This window comes from Aulonocara stuartgranti, assembly GCF_965226115.1.
Source record: "Aulonocara stuartgranti genome assembly, chromosome: 2".
NCBI lineage: Eukaryota > Metazoa > Chordata > Actinopteri > Cichliformes > Cichlidae > Aulonocara > Aulonocara stuartgranti.
Window position 1 is genome coordinate 3,356,097 of NC_138940.1, and position 21,463 is coordinate 3,377,559.

Sequence of the window (21,463 nt, forward strand, 5' to 3'; positions counted from 1 at the left end):
TGCTTAATTGAGTGACTGGGTTCTGTGGTTAATCTACCCACTGTACCTTTCGCTTCAGTTGTCCTTCAATGCACATATTAAACAAATATATAGGACTGCTTTCTTCCATTTGCACAATATCTCTAAAATAAGAACATTTCATGTCTCAGAGTCACACTGAAAAACTAGTTCATGCAAATATTACTTCCAGGCTGGACGAGTGTAATTCATTATTATCAGGAAGTCCTAAAAACTCCCTGAAAAGCCTTCAGTTAATCCAAAGTGTTGCAGCAAGAGTCCTGACAGGGACTAGAAAGAGAGAGCAGATTTCTCCTGTTTTGGCTTCCCTTCATTGGCTCCCCATTAAATCAAGAATTGAATTCAAAATCCTGCTCCTCACATACAAGGTCTTAAATAATCAGGCCCCATCTTATCTTAATGACCTTGTAGTACCATATCACCCTATTAGAGCACTTCGCACTAGAGCACTTTGTAAGTAGACCTCTATGCATTGAATCATACTTGTTATTAATCTCATGCTCTCTTCCACAGCATGTCTTTTATCCTGTCTTCCTTCTCTTGCCCCAACCAGTCAGAGCAGACAGCCTCCCCTCCCTGAGCCCCGTTCTGCAGGAGGTTTCTTCCTACTGTCCCCAAAGTGCTTGCTCATAGGGGGTCATATTCCCAACGACAACGCAGCCCTGCCTCCCATACTACTTTTAAATATCTTAGGAACGACAAGTGCAACAGCAGTCTAAAAGCGAAGTGCTCTATTGGGGTGATATGGTACTATAAGGTTATATGATAAGATGGGGCCTGATTATTCTAGACCTTGTGTGTGAGGAGACGGATTTTTAAATTTAATTCTGGATTTAACAGGAAGCCAAGAAGAGAAGAGAAGAGAAGAGAAGAGAAGAGAAGCCAGCATAGGAGAAATATGCTTCCTCTTTCTAGTCCCTGTTAGTTCTTGCTTTTCACAGAGTTTTTAGGGCATCCTGATAAAAATGAATTGCAATAGTCCAGCCTTGAAGTAATAAATGCATGAACTACTATTTCAGCATCACTCTAAGACAGGATGTGTGCTGGATGTGTCCTATATATTTGTTTATTATACACATTGAAGGACACATCCCGGTCAAAAACTACCAATAACTTCAGCTTTATCTGAATATAAAAGCAGAAAATTAGGCGTCATCAAGATCTTTATATCTTGAAGACGTTCCTGCAGTACACTGCAGTTCAACCAATTGGTGTGTGTTATCTGGCTTCATGGGTAGATTCATTTGGGTGCTATCCACGTAGCAGTGAATATATATGCTGTCACGATATGATTGGCTGGAAATTCCCGCCAGGTTCTTGAGTTTCCTTGGCAGGGCTGTCATCTCTTCAGCAGTTCCACTCACCTGAAGCTGATCTGAGGCGATCAGGCTGGAGAGATTTAAGCTCTACGCTGACGTTCCTTCACTGGCAGTTGGTAATCGGCTCTCCATGCTCCATGTTCTTGTTGCGACATGCTTTACTTACCTTGTTTTCTTGTACCATAGCTCTCCCACTGTTTCCAGCTACTGTCAAGTTCAACCAGTGCTAGATCAATAAACATTGTTAAACACTGTGCCACCTCCGCTTTGGGTTTCTGCGTTTGGGTTCAGTTCAGTTCTGCCTTTTCGGCCATTTTTCGGCCGTATGTTATGTCTTCAACTGATCCTGAGTCTATTAGATAGATGTGATTCAAACCACTGCAGTGCAGAACCTTCAATATCTACAGCATGCTATGATTGCTGAAGTAAAATATTATCGTCAACAGGATGAGCACAGAGATGAATCGACTGTCACAGGCCATAAGAAGATCATTTGTAACGTTCACAAATTCTGTTTTGTTACGGTGATGAGCTCTGAAACTTGATTGGAAATCTTCAAATAAACCATCCCTCAGCAGATGATCAGTTAGCTACCCTTTCAAGAATTTTTGAGATAAGAGGTAAGGTTTGAGATTGGCCTATAACTGACACAGTGTCAAGTAATGACATGTAAGTGAAATTTTAACTACTGCCATATTGAAGGCCTGTGGTACATAGCTGATAAATAGAGATTAACGCATTGATCAGTGGTATGACTTCCTTTTCAGTCTTGTGGGGATGTGGTCTAAAAGACTGATGGTTTTCAGGAAGTTCACTCAGAAATTCAGAAACTCAATTGGAGAAAAAGCAAATATCCTAAAGCCTACTCTTTCAGTCCACTCACTCTCTCTCACTCACTTCCACATTTTAATCATCATGTTTTATTTTTACATACATTCAAAATCCATGTATTACTTAAACCTGACATTTTCTCAGTACATGTTTATTTAAATAAAATAGGAATTTGTGGTCACTGTCTGCGGGAGGCAGACCAAGTAAAGAATGAGTGGAGGACCCAAGTGCGGACACTGACGAGGAGATGGAATTAACTTTAACGAAAAATGAGCCTTTTTTGGGGGCTGATACTTAAGCATACAAAAATAAAGCAAACAGGCTGAGACCAAACTAAGACAACTATGAATAAACTGTGACAAGACTAGAGAGACTATGAAAGCTATGAAGACTGATAATACTATGAAACATGAAGGGACACTATGAAGTCTAAAATGAGACATGGGGGAGGGAACACAGACGACACCACACTGAACGCAGGAAGATTGTGAGCTTAAATACACACATGAGGTGACATGGGGAAGTGGAGACACATGAGGAAACAGCTGACTAGGATGAACATAATCATGCCACAGTGGAAGTGAAAACTAAGTACATAGAACATGGAAACAAGACTTCCAAAAATAAACAGGAAACATTACGAGACATGACAGGAATTTGACCACAGAGACATGAAACATGACAGGTAGACATGAAGCAGGGAGACTTAGAACAGGGGAGAAGACACAAAAAGATCTACAAAGCAAAGGACTAACACAGCAACCTAGGCATCGTAGCACTTAATAAGGTCAATTAAACTGAAACTAGAACACAAGTGGAAAGCAAAATACAATAAAACTCAAACACTGGGGTTTCATTATTTATTTATGTAACCTGTAGTGTCTCATGTCTCATTTCCTGAGATTAGAGGATTACCATTCTGCTCTGAAGTGGTAAGGCCCACCAACCAGCATGTGTACAGTGAACTTTAACCATCAAAACATGAGTTTAGTTAATTGATCTCCTTTTGCTCCAAAGAAGAACTTTAATATCATAAGCCGCATTTATTTCTCACGCTTTATTTCAGTTTCATTCAAAGTTTCATCTTTCATTTCAGCAATAAAGCAATTGATTTGCACTATGGAAATATTTTAGTCAATATGTGGTGCAGGTTTTGAAAAATCACAAAAGTTTATAAATTAAAATCAAACTAACATCCACACATAGCTTGAAAGGGTAAAAAGGAACAAACTTTATTCATTTCACATACAAAAGCTAAGTTACAAGAATTAACAGGATTCTTGAAAATACTGAAATTATACCCTAAACCACCCGAAACCTAACAAAACCAAAGACAAACACCAGTATTTTACTTCATTACATATTTGTTTTTGAGTGGGAGTCCAGTAGCGTCAGTAACCTCAGTAGACAACTGCACTGAAAACAAAGTCACAAAGCACTTAGTATTATACAAAATTTAATCCAATGATTCATGTTCTTGGACAAGAGTTGGCAGTTAAACTCAGTCATGTAAATAATGAATTACACCTCCATTTATACTGCTTTAATATTAAGCTTTGCTTTATTTGAGTGGGTTTAGAAAACAATGAATAAAACAAAAGCTGCTTAGAGAAAGATCAGAACATGCCGTGTATGAGAAGTTATTTCTTGAGACCGAAGTTAACGGTTAGCTTACTGAATGTATGAAACAATTACTGTCACATGGATTGCCATGAGACAACGCCAGCATAGAGGGAAATAAAATGTAGGTTTGCTATAATATTATACTTTCTTTGCACAATTGATAGCAAGATTATTAATTCACGCATATAAGGGACAAAAAACGTTGGGCTGGGCTGTGTGACTGAGACGGAGAGTTGCAGGAAGCAAACAGCTGCACTGCAGATAAAAGTTGAGATAAGTTTTGCTTACACTCATTCTGATCCCCGCAAAAACAAATGTAAGGCATTATAGATCTCTTGTACTGCTTTGGTCAATGAGGGGAGTGCTGATCTTTTTGATTACAGATAGACAACTCAGGCTTTGCTGTTGTTTCAGATGCTCAAACAAAACATAAAAAATGACTAAAACAAAGTTAATCTTTTTAGGGAACAAACCTTCTAATAGGGTATTTACATCTTACATGTGTGCAGTATTGTAGCTACATCTGAAAGCAACTATCCAGTTGAGTTTGTCAGTCACAGCAAATGCAAAGAGGATCTGCTGTTGGGCACAACCAACCTAACTTTGTTTGATTGATCATTATTTATTTAGTTGTGGCTCTCTGCATTTTTTAAGTCTGGATACTAAATTTAAAGCCAAAATCTGTAATTTGGGTATAAGGATGGTTTTGCTTGCATGGTTGGTATGTAAATTATGGAAAGTGTAAGGTCAACTTCAGGGTGTGAGATGAGATATAATAAAATAATAAAAAATATATTATTTTAATAAAAAAAACTGTCAGTTGTTGTTCATTGGTGTTTGAGGGTATGAGGATAATCATAGTCTCCTAAATCTTTGTTCAAATGATTGGTAAAACTATCTGCTCAAGATTTCTGTGGTTATCTTGTGTGGATTGTTCATCATAAACAAACTAAAACACAATTTTGTTTTGAATACAACTGTATTTCCATGTATATATAATTCAGGTTTTCAAATGCAGATTATGTTACTCTTCCTGGAGAATTATCTTTGAAAACAAACAGAACAGCCTATATTCACTGTAAAGGGCTTGTAAAATATTACAGGAAGTGCATTTTCTGTGTTTCAGCCAATCACTGTGATTTCGACTTTCTAAACCTTGATCCTCTTGTGACTAAATCTTCCTTTGAGTGGGAAGACATCAGTTGTGCAAGAGAAGGTTGAGGTACCACAATGATCGGAAGACTGGTTCCTTTGATTCTTCTAAGTACATTGTGTGAGTTTACTTTTTCTGTACTGTGGGATGTAGCATTGTAAATCATATAAGACAAATTGTATAAGGCTCTGTAATATTTTAAACTGCATGATGATTATACATATTTTTAAGTATTTTGTCCTGTCATGTTCTAACTGCTACTGTTGGTTTCTTTTCTTCAGCTTTGATTGAAATGAGAGAGATTCCTCAGCAGATGTCTTTACATGAGGCTAAACTTGGAGATGATGTGAATCTGACATGTGTGAAAAATAATGCAGAGTTTTCTTACTGGTATAAGTTGAATTTTGGATACTTGCTTGAAACTGTTGCTAAAGGAACTTATGGAAGAATATCCCTCAGTGGACAATTTAACAACTCAAGATTCAGTGCCACAAAAGTAGGTCATGTGTATTCTCTTATCATAAGAAATGTAAGCAAAGAAGATGAAGCAACTTACCTCTGTCATGCAGGATCGGTATATGAACCAGAATTTATAAATGGCACAATTTTGGCAGTGAAAGGTAAAGTATATTCATTTTATTGTTTTCTTTCTATATCTGTGTCAAAATCAAACCAAATACAGACATGTATTTTTGTGAATCACACAGATCCTAAAACTCAACTTAAATCTGTAACTGTGAAACAAACTCCAGACATGGAGTCAATCAAGCTGGGTGATACAATGACTCTGCAGTGTTCGCTCCTCTCCAAGAACGAGAATGACACAGATCAGTGTCCAGATGAAGACAAAGTGCACTGGTTCAAAGGTGGATCAGAATCCCATCCAGGCAGCATTTACCACGGCAGTCTCAGAAATAAAGAGGACGGGAGATGTGACTACAGTCTGTCCAAAACTGTAACAAACTCATCTGATGCTGGGACGTACTACTGTGCTGTTGTCACATGCAGTGAGATCCTGTTTGGTGAAGGAACAAAAGTGGTGACAAGTATGTTTTTAAAGTCTTATTTAAAATATTATTATTTATAGTGATCATTGTTGCCTGTATTTCTGTGAATATATACTGGAAGTCTTCAGATGCTAGTTTCAGGCCTCTAATAAAGCAACTCTACCTAGATCAGCTTGAGGTTCTGACAATTCTAAATACATTATATAAACATATAATGTTCTCAAGGCTTACAGCCCGCAGCCTGTTTGTGTTTGTCATATTGCAGGTGCCATTTTGCTGCCTTTGTTGCCTTTGCTGTCTTTGTTCTTTTTCTGTTCTTTTATGTGAATGTTTTCTACTCATTTCCTGCAGCGTTCTGTGTCACCTAAAGGCCTCTGCATCTTAGCTGTCCATATTGTTATATGCATTTAGTTTAGATGGTTTTATTTTAAGTATGTCAAGCTAGAGGCCACAAACACTTAGGATGCAATACAATCTCAAAATACAACGCTTCATAATAAAATAAAGAATACAGAATACTAGTATTAGTTTTGGTTTTTTGAAAACCCCATTAAAGATCTGTGAAGCCATACTTGGAACAGCTAAATAATAACGTGTTGATGTTCAGTAGAGGGTTGCACTATGAAGCAAGCTGAACATAGCCAGGCCTTCTTTGTGGTAGCTGGATTTGAGAAAACCTAAAATCTAGTCAGAGATAACAGGTATCATGTTCATCTTTTTCTGTTAACCTAGATTTAACCTCTGCACAATTACACAAAGGGGACACAATTAAAAAAACTTGTCCAATCAGAACATTATTAGAGGAATGGGGGGAAAAGGAATGTAGTACTTAACAAATGTAACTGATAATTTTCTTTTACTTGAGCTCTATTAGCTCTAATTGCAGCTATGTAAAAACACCTGGAAGCATTAAGACAAAACATAAAAATAAGTCATATATGTCACACAAGCAGTACTACTTTAACTTCAGTTTCATATGGTGGTGTTATTATGATACGACCTAACAAGTGACATGTGTATAAAATGTTTTCCTTCAGTCGATAATCCTTATTGCTCTTAAAGCTTACTTTCACTAAAAATAATTAGCTAAAATATTGGACTTTCAGCGAAATGAAACTAATATAACCTGCTACAGACAAGATTGTGTTTTTATCGTATGTTACCGTGGTGATAAAGTCAAGTCCAAAGACATCTGCCTTACTGATGCTGAAAACTTTTACTTTCAGCTCAACATAATTCATTATCCATGAACCTTGGATTGCAATACACTCTGTTGTGTAGTTAAAAAAAGTGGAGCTGAGGTTGATGAGAAAAAACATTGTCTGTAGGCAATTTTCCATAAACTACGAGGAGAGAATGATTTTATTTTTTATTGTTATTAACTTGGTAATGAGTAAAATATTAGTAATTAATATAAATCAATAAAAGCCATCTGCATGAAATTTAATTGGGTCTAACAGTGAGTCATGTAGATGTGCGCTAGTACACAATTACATAAATGGGATGTAAAGTGTCTGCTGGGATGTTTTCTCGTTCCAGATGAGTTCCCGCTCAGTGCTGTGCTTGTGACGCTGCTGATCTTCTCTGTGCTTGTAAATTTTGGTCTGATTGTCTCCAGAAAAAAGAAGCCAACTTGTGAACAGTCCAAAGGTACAGTGGTGCATCACATTTACTTTACACCACATTTGTGTGTATACACATTAATAGTATAACATTAGTATACAGTAATAGTTACCTTGCTAGTACCGGTTGCCTTTAGAACTGCCTTAATGTTTCAAATCAGAAATTCAACACAGCTTTGGACTCAACAAGGCTTTGCTACTGAACTGTAAGTTTCCTTATCTTAGCTGATAGGAGAAAATTACTAACGAATCACATGATAAAGCATTAAGAAATGCTACTAAAACCAGGACATAGCTATGTATTAAACAAAATATCTTAAAATAGAGTTGGTTCTTTGTAGGAAACTGTAACTTGGAACAAAATCTAACAGACACCATGTTGAACTGCAGTCCTGTGCTCTGCACCCAGTAATGCACGGCGTGATACATTTTGGTCAGAATTAGAATTATTATCAACTGCATGGATCGATCAGACCTGCCGTGTGAGTCCTTACATATCTATGTCACCAAACTTTAAGTGGCGACTTTCTGGATGAGTCAAAAACATAGATTACTCAAACGTTAAGCACAAGTGCTTTCAAACTGCTTTCATTAGCATGACAATGACTCCACTTGACCTAAGCAGTCATTTCAGCAGACAGATTTTAATCTAATAGTCTATTTCAGAAGTGGTAAAGCAAGAGTTTAGCAGTATGAATCTTCAGGTACAAGCTCAATAAGGAATTAAAAATGATTTATTGATATGCAGAATTCACTTAAACTATTTGGAGATTGGACTCTGATGCCCCATTGCAGCAGAATGAAACGCTGGTGGTGGAGTTGAAGATGGAAAGTTGGCTGGACATGAGAGAGGCAGGGATAGGGAGGAGGTGGGTTTCACAAAGGTGTTTGGAAGGCAGGATGACAGATTAACAGTGAGATTTAATGTATGCGGAGTGGAGGCTGAATGGCCTGAAGAAGGTGGACAGAAAGATGATTGGACCAGACCAGTGATGTCAGCATTGGAACAATGGTAGTGTGGGAAAGTGGAAGTGATGTAAAGCATAAACTAACCAGCAAATACCCAGGAAGCAAACATAAGTGTGACTACAGAGCTTCCTTATAAGCTTCATTTAGGAAAGACTAAACTCTCAAATGAATGTTTCCATGAATGAAGCTGTTTTTAGAGCAAATGGATGCCCTATGCAGTATTACTATAATCTTGATAATTAGCTTCTTGGATCTGACCTAAAAGGCTTTAAAAATAAATCACTCTTAATGTTTTCTTTTTCTGAACAGGAGGAGAAACCGTCTCCACTCAGCCTCCAATCAATGACCAGGGTAGATCAACTGCAGATCAACTGAGTAATGTGGTACATATTGTAAATACTGCAAAAAACATGATCATAATGTTAGCATCCTACACTGGACAGATGCCATGGGTGGCAAAGTCAATGCAGATTCTTAGGGCTGAAACACACAGCTAGCATTTTCTATGAGAAAACCGAGACATACTGAGATACAGGCAAAACTACAGGGTAGTAATCGACTTTACCTCACATCCTTTCAAAAAGTTGCTAAAAGTAAACTGTGGGAGATTTAGTAAAGTTTAGGCATGAAAAGAGTTTGACTGGGCCTCAGTATCACACTTCACGTTCAACTTCAAACTATGACTATGTTCTGTGTGTTTAATATAAATTGTAAAACTGTTTTAAAATGGTTATTAAATTCCAATTCTGTTTTCTGTCTTCTAATTTCTGTTAATAATCTGCAGGACGGTGAAGAAGTAGGAGTCAGCTATGCGGCGCTGGACTTCCCCTCGAGAAAAGCTAAAAAATGGAAGAATAAGTGGGAGCTACCAGATGACAGCATATATTCTGGCATGATAGACTACCAGTAAAATGCTCTCCTCATCAAGAATGAATATTTAACAATTTTCGTGCTGATATATTATTGTTAGTAGCACTGCAAAATAGATTAGGCTAGAGATGGGACATATGTTTTGTAATGCTGGCTATTTAAATCAAAAATATATATGTTAAGATTATGTGGATCTTTATATTATGTACTATCAGATTTGAGTTGAGTAAATCAAACTGAAATAAATATCAATCATAATTTAGTGTTAGTGAATTTTATATTCTCCTTTATGATTCATGAGACACTTTAAATATACATAAAATTGACATGAACATGACATTCCACAAGAGGATATGCTTTAGATTAAAACCAAGACTTAGCTAGATGGTGTGACAACTTGTAGGGTGTTACTTACAGGATTCTGCAGAATGATGGTGGCAAATGCTGAAGGTTCTCTTTTCAAATTTATTATTGAACCTAAACTGTACCTTGACACTGATTATGAAGTGATACTAAATTTAAGTTTGACGTATCCTTAATAGGGATTGCAGCTTCGATGTAAGATGAAAACCATCCATTCGCTTATCCTTTTTCAGGGGCGCTGGAGCCTATCCCAGCTGTCATAGGGCGAGAGGCAGGGTACACCCTGGACAGGTCGCCAGTCTGTCGCAGGGCCAACACACAGGGACAGACAACCATTCATACTCACATTCACACCTATTGGCAATTTGGATTATCCAATTAACCTATCCCCACAAGCTGCATGTCTTTGGACGGTGGGAGGAAGCCGAAGTACCCAGAGGGAACCCACGCAAACACGGGGAGAATATGCAAACTCCACACAGAAAGACCCCGGCCTGATGTTGGAATCGAACTCAGAACCTTCTTGCTGTGCAGCAACAGTGCTAACCACCGTGCCACCGTGCTGCCTCATAAGATGAAAACATGACAGCTTATTAAGATAATGTAAAGTTTGTTGTTTCAAAACATAAACAACAATCAGATTCTGCAGAGTGATGATTGCTTGGTCCTTATTTAATATTCTGGCAGACTCTGTACCTATTAACCCTTTAGAGCCGGTCGGAGCGGGCACGCTCCGTTTTGCGTAACTATTTTTAAATCCCGGTAGCTCTGCAACCATGTGAGCTAGCGCAATAATTTTTTTGCATATGAAACCAGAGGAGTTGTACTTACATCTTATGCCATCAGCTTGTCCTAGGTCACAGTTTCCTTCCCCATATAGCTTTGCAAAAACTGCATAAAAAGCACTTGCAGCAACAAAAACATAATATTCCAGAAACACGCTTTGCCGATCCGATCAGCTGTTCATAACACTTCCTACGTTGGAATAGACGTCAGCGCGAACTTTTGCATGTCCGCCATTACCTGCCCGAAACCGGAAGTGACGTAATTTTTGCGGAAATGTAGTTTTTTTTACCATCAGGGCCTCATGAGCCTATACTGGTGTTTTTAAAAGTTATCTTTGACTTTATGACTTTCTGTGTCATTTCTGGGATGCTTAGGACTCATATTGCACTGCTGGAAATAGTTTATTTTGATGCATATGCTGCTTTTTTGCAAATTTGCACTATAATATTTATTTTCGTTTTTCCTGCAGTATATAAAAATTGGTGTATTTCAAAAATAAAACTATGAAGTCACTCAAAATAAATTTCCTGTGGTAGGAAACTTTTTTGTATTTACAGTTTTGAGGGATAAGCCTCTTAAATTTCTCTAACTAGAAATATATGTTAAAAAAGCAAAAACGATTTTCAATTTTTTTGTAGTTTTTTTTGCACTTTTTTGCAATTTATGTAATTACTATGCACTTAATGAATACATATTATTAAAATCTGGGCTATAATTGTTGTATTGATGTATAGCAACTTGAAATGCTCCCAAAAATGGCTCCTCAGCATGTAAAAATAGAATATAAGCTCTGGCGAACTTGGTTGTATGGTAGGTCTTAAAGGGTTAACAGATAGCTTTGTTAGCACCTAGTGCATGTTGGTTGCAAGGCAAGCAAGCAGATAGCAGTGTGCAAAATGTGCATTTTATCAAACTGTTGATGAAATAACTTACAACACATTTATAAAATGATAATATAAAGAAACACTGAAATGAAGTAACATGTGAATCCCATACACTCGGACTGGCTGAACATTGGAAACCATCATAATATCATGAGTCCAAGGTTTAGGCTCAATGCTAAGAGAACGAGGCTACTCATCTTGTAATTGCAACTGAATAGGGTATGAGTAGGCTTACTGAAATGCTAACGCTGACTGATAGAGCGTGTGCAACATGAAGGATATAACGACGGCATGTTAAATGGTAAATGGCCTGTATTTGTATAGCGCTTTACTTAGTCCCTATGGACCCCAAAGCGCTTTACACTCCATTCAGTCATCCACCCATTCACACACACATTCACACGCACATTCACACACTGGACATGACAAAGATCTGAGGAAACTCAGGATACGCTTAACTAAGAACAAGAAAGTGCAACTCAAAACAGTTGAGTGAAGATCCAGGACAGTGACAGAAGGTGAAATAAGCACATAGATGTGTATTTATTCTGAAAGAACTCTTGTGCAAAGTAATTAAACATCCCAACACCAGCCCCAGCCCTTAAAATAAAACTGACCCCCACCCTACCCCCATAGGGACTAAATGTAATCTTCTTCTAAATGTGAAAACCAAGGCAACCATTTTTCACAGATAAAAAACTACTCATGTCACAAGTACAACAAATACTGACAGCACAAATTGCATTAGTGATGAAGCAAATTTATGACAAAGACTGAAACTAACAATACCAAAAAGTCACAAACATAGACTCTGTAAAAGGATGTCAGGTTTATTTTCAAGGACATACTCAATATGTTGATACTTCATCAACATTTAGGAGTAGACACTAGTCTCAGTAAACTCCCTCTTCCTTCTTCCTCTGGTTTTTCGTTCAGAGAAATTCAGTGCAGCGTAGTTTATATCAGCTTCAGTCTGTGTTATAATAAGAACACACAAACATAGTTTAGATTGTGATGAGGAACTCTTTAGACATATGTGAACTGAACAGCTGTAATTTCTCGTACTTACTGATTGGAACAAATTGTCGGTTTGGACTTCTGTCACAGCGCTTTCGTATCCTTAAAATATACATTGTAACAATAAATTATAATAGTGAAATGCACTAAATGTGATATTACCTTGTGAATTTATTGTCACAAAAATCTCACTCATAGACATAGATACATGCATTAAACAAATTCAGATACACAAAGTAAAGGCAGTCACTGTGGGGAAGGAGGTGTCGTACAGATTCATTAACAATTAATTTACCTTATGGTGTTATAGGAAAACTCATTTAAAGATTTTGTTTGTAAAAGGCATGACTCTTTACCTTCAGATAACACTTACCTTTACTTTTCTTACATATGCTTTGTCTGCAGACGAGGAAAACGTTTCCAATGACTGAAATGGCCAAACAGCTTATTAATATTACCATTTGATTAAACACGAGTTGTGTTGTTCGCTCTACAAAAAAGAACACAAAAATTACATTCTTAAAAGGTCTTATAACTTATCTTGATATTAACATAGTTTAGTATAAATGCCAGCAAATAAAACAAAATCATACCAAGTTCAACTGTAGTTCCGTTTCCCAATAATATCTCCCCACATGTGGCCACAGCGCAGTAGTAAGTCCCAGCATCAGAGAAGCTGACGTTCTTAGAGAAGCGATAAACACATCTATCCTGATGGTCAGATCTTTTCTCACATTGATCAGTCCTATTTCCATCAGTGTAAATTATGTTTGGATGAGATTTATTAGATCCAGCTCTGAACCAGAAAACATTATTAACTCCTGCACACGTCTTGTTCTGAGAATCAGAGAGAACTGAACACTGAAGAGTTGCTGTGTCTCCTGGACGCAGTGGATTTGATTCTATCGGCTGCTGTACAACAATATAGTTTGATGTCCTTTCAGTGTTTCCTGCATAATATAAAATGTATTACAATGACATTCTTCAAAAAATACTCTGAAAGATTAAAAAGTCTGTAAAAGTTGGTCTGTTTATTACCTTTAACTAACAAATATGTCCCACTCCATTCAAGATCACGCCATGCTGTGGTTCCACAATGATAAATTCCCTCATCCTCTTGGATTGTCTCCAGAATAGTCAGTTTGCTAAAATTGTTTGCGTTCTTTGCAGAAAATCTTGATTTCAAAAACGGAGAAGCATACACAGGTTCTGTATCTCGATATAGTGTCACAATTAATTTAAGTGTATCCCCAACACTCTGCCTGTACCAGTATACTTTACTGCTGATGTCTTTGGATATATCACACTTTAAGGTTGCTGGTTCACCAAGCTGAACCATTTTCACTGGAACCAGAGAATCTGAGTTAAAACAAAATGAAGAAAAACAAAATTTTGTTTTAGACGAATATCTTAAAATTATTATTAACATAATTATTGATAAATCCTGACAAATCTATTCAACGTAAATGACAAATGATAGAAGAAATTAGCACTTACTCCCATGATGAAGAAGAAGTAATATCATCCATAACACCACCATCTTGACACTGCTCCTTCTCGGGGTTTTTCAGTAAGTTAAGTTGGTGAAAGGAGCATGTTGGGTTGGGCCATGAAAGAAATCTGATTGGTTAACACGGAAGAGACTCAAAAGTAAACTTCCTGTCACACTGGTCTCATTTTGAGCTTTTTAAAAACACATCTTCTCTTTTCATCTTCTGTTGCAAGGTTTCACGTTGTTCACTTTTTATGTTTGACTGTCTCTGTTTGATTTTAATTTTAAATCTTAAGCACAGAAACAGCAAATGGCAATTCTGCTCTTGGTTGTCTTGGTTGCGATATGCACTGCAAGAAATACCTCAAATACATCAAACTCTGCACTTCAGAGGAAATTTGAAAGCAGAATGTTTCATTGCTAAGAGGTCATAATATCTTGTTTTTCAGACGACGTGAACAGCAACATGAAACGATGCTGCATGGTTTTACTTCTTCAGAAAACAGAACAAATGAGTATTTTATTTATTCATATAGGAAACGACCTAGAAGCAGATATTCCACCAAAAGTCACCCACATTAACCACATGTCCAGAATAAGAGCAACATTTTAGTTGTGACTGTCAATGGACTGAAAGTAGTCAAAGTGCAATCAAAGTGCTTTTTTACTGCAAGCCAATTCAATCCATGCAGTCATGCAAACATTCATACAAGCTCTTTTCCCAACACCTAAGCAGCATGATGAACATTTGTGGACACATTCACATTGGGAGAAACCAGAGGGGCAGCATCTTCATGAAAAATACTTCAACATGCAAAATAGATTAGCTGGGGAATGAATGACTAAGCTTTTGATTGGTAGAAGACTCACTTTTTTCCTGAGCCGCTGCCACCCCAATCTGAGGATTCAAAATAAGTATACTTTATTATTTCAAGACAGGGTAGTAATAAGGAAATGATGCACAAAAATACTAAGCATATGTCCCAGCATATATCAAGGCTGAGCACTGGGGGTCGGTGTGCATCTGTGAGCAGACTCACAAGAGACTGAGATGCTTATAAAGCTGACTCTGACTCTCCTCTCACCACTGTGAAATTACTTATTATTATTATATGCATGTGTATATTATGTGGAAACACAGGCAGCAGAAGCCAGTATAGGAGCAAATTATCCTGCAGTTGATCATCTGAGCACATAGGTTTTCTTCATTAATCACCTTAGGCAGTGTAGAAGATTCAGACTTTAATGTGAATAAAACTTTGATTAAAACATTTATGAAAAGGATTCAGATCATCAAAAGGGGACAGTCGACTCCTACGCTGTCGAGTTTGAAAATAAAACAAAATCAATGTCATCAGTGTCTTGGGACAACATTTTCACATTAGTAGATATGAGAAATCACTTGGTTGACCAGATTTTTTAAGTTGAACCAGTTATTTTATAAAATACACCCACTTGATATGAAACTGTATATTTTAATCTGGTCCAATCGTTTTTTTTAAATGTATTAAAAAGTGATTGAGCAACTTTCTCTTTGCCTCTTTGCACTTGGCTACAAACAGCCCCAGTGTGAGCTGGAGGTCACTGCTTGATGAAGGCATAAGAAGCCACATCATCTGCAAAAACAAAAACCTTCTTCCTCTTGTCTGCCTTTAGAAATTATGTCCTTAAAATTATGAAAACACTCATTGACAGAAGGGGAGCTGTGAATGATCTGGCCTGAAAACTGTCTTGATATCACACATTCTCAATGCACCCAACCCAGGCCAAGTACTATGAAGTCATGTTTAATGAAAGAGTACAGATGATAGTCAGAACCCGCACCCACACCCAAAGGTTATAGCATTTGACACAGCCGATCACATGGCAGGTAATCTCAGCTGTATTCAGACAAAGTATCATAAAAATGATTTAAATTGCTTTGAATATGGGATGGTTATTGATGCCACATGGGCTGCACAACCATGCCTAATATCTAGTGAGAAGCAGTTCTGTGGGAAACAATGCCTTCCTGATGCCACATTGAAATAGATGGGGTACATCAACAGAATACCACGGTAGGTGCCCTTCCTGTCAGGTACGAACAAGAAAGAGTTTCACAGAATCATCAAAATCTGATGATAACAGATTCCAAAACATTGCCCAGTCAGAGTAATCTCAATTTCCACTTCAACATTCAGCTGGCAGTCTTAATTTGCTGTAAATAACACAAGAGTATTGCTCTATTCTGCCTTGTTTTAACAATCCAACCTGTTGGTAGCATGTTGATGTGGGGATATTTCCCTGGCAAACTCTAGGGCTTAGTACCAATTAAATATAGTTTAAAATGCCACAGTCCCTTTATGACAACAGCGTTTCCATTTTCTGATGACTACTTTGATTAGGAAGCACACACAATGTCACAATGTCCCTGCACTCAGTGAAGTCAACCTGCAATTAAACCAGATCTCATTCTAATACAGCACCTTGGGATGTGGTGGAATGGGAGAGTTGCATTTAAGCGTTGCAGCTGATTTTCAGCAACTTCATGATGTTATCATGTTAATATGGACCATTAATATGCACCAAGATCACAGAGGAAAGTTTCCAGCACCTTGTTAAAGCTATGTCCAGTGTTGGGAAGGTCACTTTTAAAATGTAGATTACAGATTACAGAGTACATGGCCCAAAATGTATTTTGTATCGTATTACGTTGCGTTACTCAATGAGAGTAATGTATTATGAATACTTTGGACTACTTATATTATATATTATCATGCATTTTAAAACTACATGATGTACTATTGCTGCGTGATTTATTACTATTACTGAAAGTTACTCACCATACCAATACATATTAGATTTTTAAATCTTAATATAAAATGAGTAACAGTAGGTGGACATTAGGTAAGGCTGCACTTTTTGCAGCGACCTCGTGTAGAAAACTATATAAAACAAGTCCGCGGCTCCGAACTGTAGTAAAGGGACCTCTGGCTAATACGTCGGGTTCGTGTCGGGCTCGTAGCTGAAAACTATAGTTTTTTACTTTGCTGTCAGGATCAACAGAGACAGAGAGAGGCGTCAAAAGGCTGCTCCAAATTAGTAATAGCTTAATAGCTTACTTACAACTGGGCTCGTCAGGTACTCTTTTTGGCTGCAGTGGTTATTATTATATTTACATGCTTCTCCCATTTCTGGTCAGTGACAACTCTTACTTTATGACTCTTCTTTGTCTCCCTCCCTCACGCTCACAGACACATAACAGGTATGGCAGTCCATTCTCCCTGCAGCACGGACTACACTGCCCATGAGGCTACATTCTTTAGGGCTATGCCTGTAACACTCTGTCTATTGCCTTCATATTAAATCATTTTTTCAATAATAATTAAAAAAAAATATTTCTTCACGTCATTATGTGGGCCGCAAGTAGAGGTGACATCGTCCGCGAGATTGAGACCCAGGCATTAGAGCAGGGGTGGGCAATTCCAGGCCCCGAGGGCTGGTGTCCCTGCAGGTTTTAGATCTCACCCTGGGTCACCACACCTGAATCACATGATTAGTTCGTTACCAGGCCTCTGGAGAACTTCAAGACATGTTGAGGAGCTAATTTAGCTGTTAAGACCTGTTTTGCGTTCTGTTGTTTGAAGTCACAAAATAGCAGAAACAAATAGATACCATTGACCAAACATACAAAGCATTGGAGGAATTAAAGAAACATTTATTAATTCAAAATTTAAAAAAAAAAAAGGACTACGTACAGTTTCAAATTTTGCCCTCAGATATGCAATAAATCTAAGTTACAGGCTTTGAGAGCCCAAATGGTGGAACAAACAAATTGCCAAGTCTCAAATATAAGGTCAATAACAGAATATGAGGTTCCTTTTAAAATTCAGGAAATGCTCAACATTGTCATGAAGTTCAACATTTAACTTGAGAGTAGACGCTGTCCTCAGCAAACTCTCTCTTCCGTCTTCCTTTTGTTTTTCTTTCAGAGAAATTAATTGAGGCGTAGTTTAGCTCTTCATCAGCTTCACCCTGCTTTATAATTAAAACCATGAGCAAAAACTGTAATAAATAACTGGTAAAACAATATTTTAACTAACAATATTTGTTATTACTTACAGCTTGGTGCAATTTGTCATTTTGTGCTCCTGATATAGCACTTTCTGTTCCTGTAAATATGACAGTAGGTCAAAAATGCACTTAATGTGGCATTCGTTCCTGAATTTGTCTGACATGTACATATAGAATATATGTTTATTTTCCATTTTCCAAGTGCAATGAGGTCAGTTTTGCCTTTAAGAAAGACTATAACTTCTATAACACTTACCTTTATATGGTTTCCATAATCTTTGGTAGAAGATGAGGAAAACATTTCCAATGACAGAAATGGACAAGAACACTAATAAGGTCATTTGGATAGATATTGATTGTGTTGTTTGTTCTGGAAAATAAAAACAAATAAATCTTCTTAAAAAGTCTTATGCCTCATTTTAGAATAACATGTTATTGTGTATTAATTCCAGTACTTAATTCATAATCGTACCAAGTTCCACTGAAGATCCATTTCCAAATATAATCTCTCCACATGTGGCCACAGCGCAGTAGTAAGTCCCAGCATCAAAAGCACTGATATTTTTAGAGAAGTGATAAACACAGTTTTTCTGAGTCTCTGATCTTTTCTCACATTCGTTTTTTCTATTTCCATCAGAGTAGATGATGTTTGGGTGAGATTTTTGTGATCCTGCTCTGAACCAAAAGACATTATAATCTCCTGGACATGCCTCATTCTGAGACTCAGAGAGGACTGAACACTCAAGAGTCACTGTGTCTCCTGTACGGTCCGGTTTTGATTCTGTCGGCTGCTGGACAACAGAGTAGTTTGATGTCCTCTGAATGTTTCCTTTATAATACAAAACACAAACATTCTTCAAAGCATGCTCAGAAGATATTTGATAAATTAGGGTGCAAAATTACCTTTCACTAACAGGTATGTCCCACTCCATTCAGCAGTAATCCACTCTGTGATTCCACAGTGATAGATTCCCTCATCCTCTTGGATTGTCTTCAGAATCATCAAGTTGCTAAAATTTTTATCATTATTTACATTAAATCTTGAATTTGAAAATTCAGGACCATATTCCGGTGGTGTATTTTTATACAGTGCCAATATCAATTTAAGAGTTTCTCCAATGTTCTGCTTGTACCAGTAGATTGCTTTACTGCTCAGCTCTTTCGGTAAAGCACATGTTAAGGTTGCCGCTTCACCAAGTTGAACTATGTTCACTGGCACCAGAGAGTCTGAGTTGAAACAAAACACAGAAAAACAAAATTTTGCTTGAAAATTTTTAAATTGTTATCATTTCAAAAACATTATTGTTATTATCTATAACTCTACACGTATATATTTTACAATAACAACGTATATCAGATTTATGAACAGAGAAAAGTAGCCCTTACGTCCTTGATGAAGAAATAGCCATGTCATCCATAACCCCACCATCTTGATACTACTCCTTTTTAGGAACCTCATTGCTATTTCTGTGAGAGAAGGAAGTGAGATGAGTGACTGGGTAAGACCATCTATGCATATGATAGCTCTGATTGGTTAAAACATAATAGATTCAAAAGTACACTTCCTGTCACATTGATCTCAACCAGAGGTTTTTCTGTTTCATCTTCTGTTGCAGTTGTTCAGATTGTTCAGTTTTCATATTTATATTCGAGTTTGTGATTGTAATTCATCTTCTCGAGCAAAAAGCATGGATCAATGGATAATAATTATTGGTACATACAACAAGATATACCCCAGATATGTAACACTTTGTAACACTTTCGAGTAAATTTGCAATGTTTCTTTGGTGGGAAGGTCATGAAATTTCTTCCTTGGAAGAGTTGAAGAGCAGACTGAACTGATAGAATATTAAGTGCAAGATTTTATTTGTGATTTTTTTTTGATAATCACAATATGCAAGCTCTTTTTCTATTAGTTAGCTCCAGGTACACCCTTATTCAGAGATCATGGGTATTATGATTGTCGTTATGAAATCAATTTTTTTGTCAAAAGGTTTTCTTTTTCATCCCCGGCTCAAACTACCATCAGGTTCCTTACCTCCAATTTTTTTCTGGGGGAGTACTGTGGTGTATCTTTAAGACTGACTAAGACTCACCCCAGTCCATTTGTTTGTCTTCTCCACTTCCAAACAAGAGTTGCTCCACCTGAGACAGCAAGGAGGAAGTCTGTGCTACAGCCCATCAGCATCAATGGGGAGTGCGTGGAAAGGTTGTCCAGTTTCAAGTCCCTGGCTGTGCACATAGACATAGACCTCCAATGGAGCTCAAATACCTTGGCGGTTGTAAAGAACACCCAACAGCTTCTCCACTTACTGAGAATCCTCAGAAAAGTGGACCTGAAGTGGGGGCTGCTGATTGTCTTCTACTGTTGCTTCATTGAAAGTGTGCTGACATACTGCATCTGTCTATGGTTCTCCAGCTGCACCATGGCACACAAAAAGGCACTTCAGAGGGTCATTAATATGGCCCAAAATATCATCGGACATCCTCTTCCCTCCCTCAATGACCTGTACAGCACTCACAGGGCACGCAGCATCCTGCAGGATTGCACACACCCAGGACACCGGGTGTTAAGCTGCTGCCGTCTGGCACGAGATTCAGTTTGCTGAGGTGGCGGACAAACAGACTCAAGGATAGCTTTTACAGGGCAATAGCTCAAATCAATGCTAACAGACACCAAAGCGCTCCTCAAAGACAAGAGGAGGGCCTTCCGAGCAGGCAATAGAGAGGAGGTGAGAATGGGTCTATGGCGTTATTAAAGGGAAAGATCAGAGAGGCTAAAGAAAATTACAGGAGATAACTGGAGTGAAAACTCCAGCAGAAGCGCATGAGAGTGGTGTGGAGTGCCGTGACACCCCTCTCCCACTGATTACTTTTACTCACGACCAGATGCAAAGACAAATGAGAAGACTCCACTCAGGCAAGTCTGCTGGCCAGGCAGGATGAGTCCCCGTGTCCTCAAGGCCTGTGCAGCCCAGCCTTATGGATTCTTTAATAAACTGTTCATGTTGAGTCTGAGTCTGCAGAGGGTCCCATTGCGGTGGACGACATCATGCCTCGTTCCTGTACCAAAGATGCCACGTCCCAGTGGCTCCAGGGTTTCGAGCCTGTGGCACTGACTTTCCACGTCATGAAGACCCTGGAAAGAGTCATTCTTGACAAGCTTCCAACCTATTGTCAGGCCACATCAGCATCCCCTTTAGTTCTCTTACCAGCTTACCAGAGCTGAGGACGCCATTGTCTGCCTGCTCTATGCCCATCTGGACCAGCCAGCGAGCACAGTGAGGGTCATGTTTTCAATAACATCAGGCCGACCCTTCTGGGTGATAAGCCCACAGCAATGCAGGTGGATGCCTCTCTGGTGTCCTGGGTTGTTGATTACCTCACAGGAAGATCACAACATGTGTGTCTTCAACATTATGTGTCTGACAAGGTTAGCAGCAACACAGGCACACC

At 38.0% G+C, this 21,463-nt stretch overlaps 3 protein-coding genes across 4 annotated transcripts; 1 reads left to right on the plus strand and 2 right to left on the minus strand.

Annotated features, from left to right (window-relative positions):
- The first annotated feature begins 4,960 nt into the window (after nucleotides 1-4,960).
- Nucleotides 4,961-11,008, plus strand: LOC309712750 (uncharacterized protein). 2 transcript variants are annotated; one of them, XM_082543812.1, is made up of 7 exons: nucleotides 4,961-5,064; nucleotides 5,226-5,564; nucleotides 5,652-5,990; nucleotides 7,491-7,601; nucleotides 8,852-8,925; nucleotides 9,327-9,448; nucleotides 10,009-11,008. In XM_082543812.1, the coding sequence occupies exons 1-7, from the start codon at nucleotides 5,022-5,024 to the stop codon at nucleotides 10,271-10,273; spliced, it is 1,293 nt and encodes a 430-aa protein (XP_082399938.1). In that variant the 5' UTR covers nucleotides 4,961-5,021; the 3' UTR covers nucleotides 10,274-11,008. The 2 variants fall into 2 exon arrangements, with proteins under 2 accessions (XP_082399938.1, XP_082399939.1); XM_082543813.1 differs by lacking the exon at nucleotides 10,009-11,008 and having other exon boundaries at nucleotides 4,965-5,064; nucleotides 8,852-8,917; nucleotides 9,327-9,990.
- A 1,090-nt stretch (nucleotides 11,009-12,098) lies between these two features.
- On the minus strand, nucleotides 12,099-14,002 carry LOC309716050 (uncharacterized protein; the record flags this gene model as incomplete). The annotated part of the gene is made up of 6 exons (XM_082549625.1): nucleotides 12,099-12,418; nucleotides 12,515-12,564; nucleotides 12,836-12,952; nucleotides 13,056-13,412; nucleotides 13,501-13,821; nucleotides 13,960-14,002. 6 exons carry the CDS (start codon nucleotides 14,000-14,002, stop codon nucleotides 12,320-12,322), a joined length of 987 nt encoding a protein of 328 aa, XP_082405751.1. The 3' UTR covers nucleotides 12,099-12,319.
- A 3,761-nt stretch (nucleotides 14,003-17,763) lies between these two features.
- Nucleotides 17,764-21,267, minus strand: LOC309716060 (uncharacterized protein; the record flags this gene model as incomplete). The annotated part of the gene is made up of 7 exons (XM_082549637.1): nucleotides 17,764-17,971; nucleotides 18,056-18,105; nucleotides 18,264-18,377; nucleotides 18,480-18,836; nucleotides 18,911-19,234; nucleotides 21,077-21,178; nucleotides 21,228-21,267. 7 exons carry the CDS (start codon nucleotides 21,265-21,267, stop codon nucleotides 17,852-17,854), a joined length of 1,107 nt encoding a protein of 368 aa, XP_082405763.1. The 3' UTR covers nucleotides 17,764-17,851.
- Between the last annotated feature and the right edge of the window lie 196 nt (nucleotides 21,268-21,463).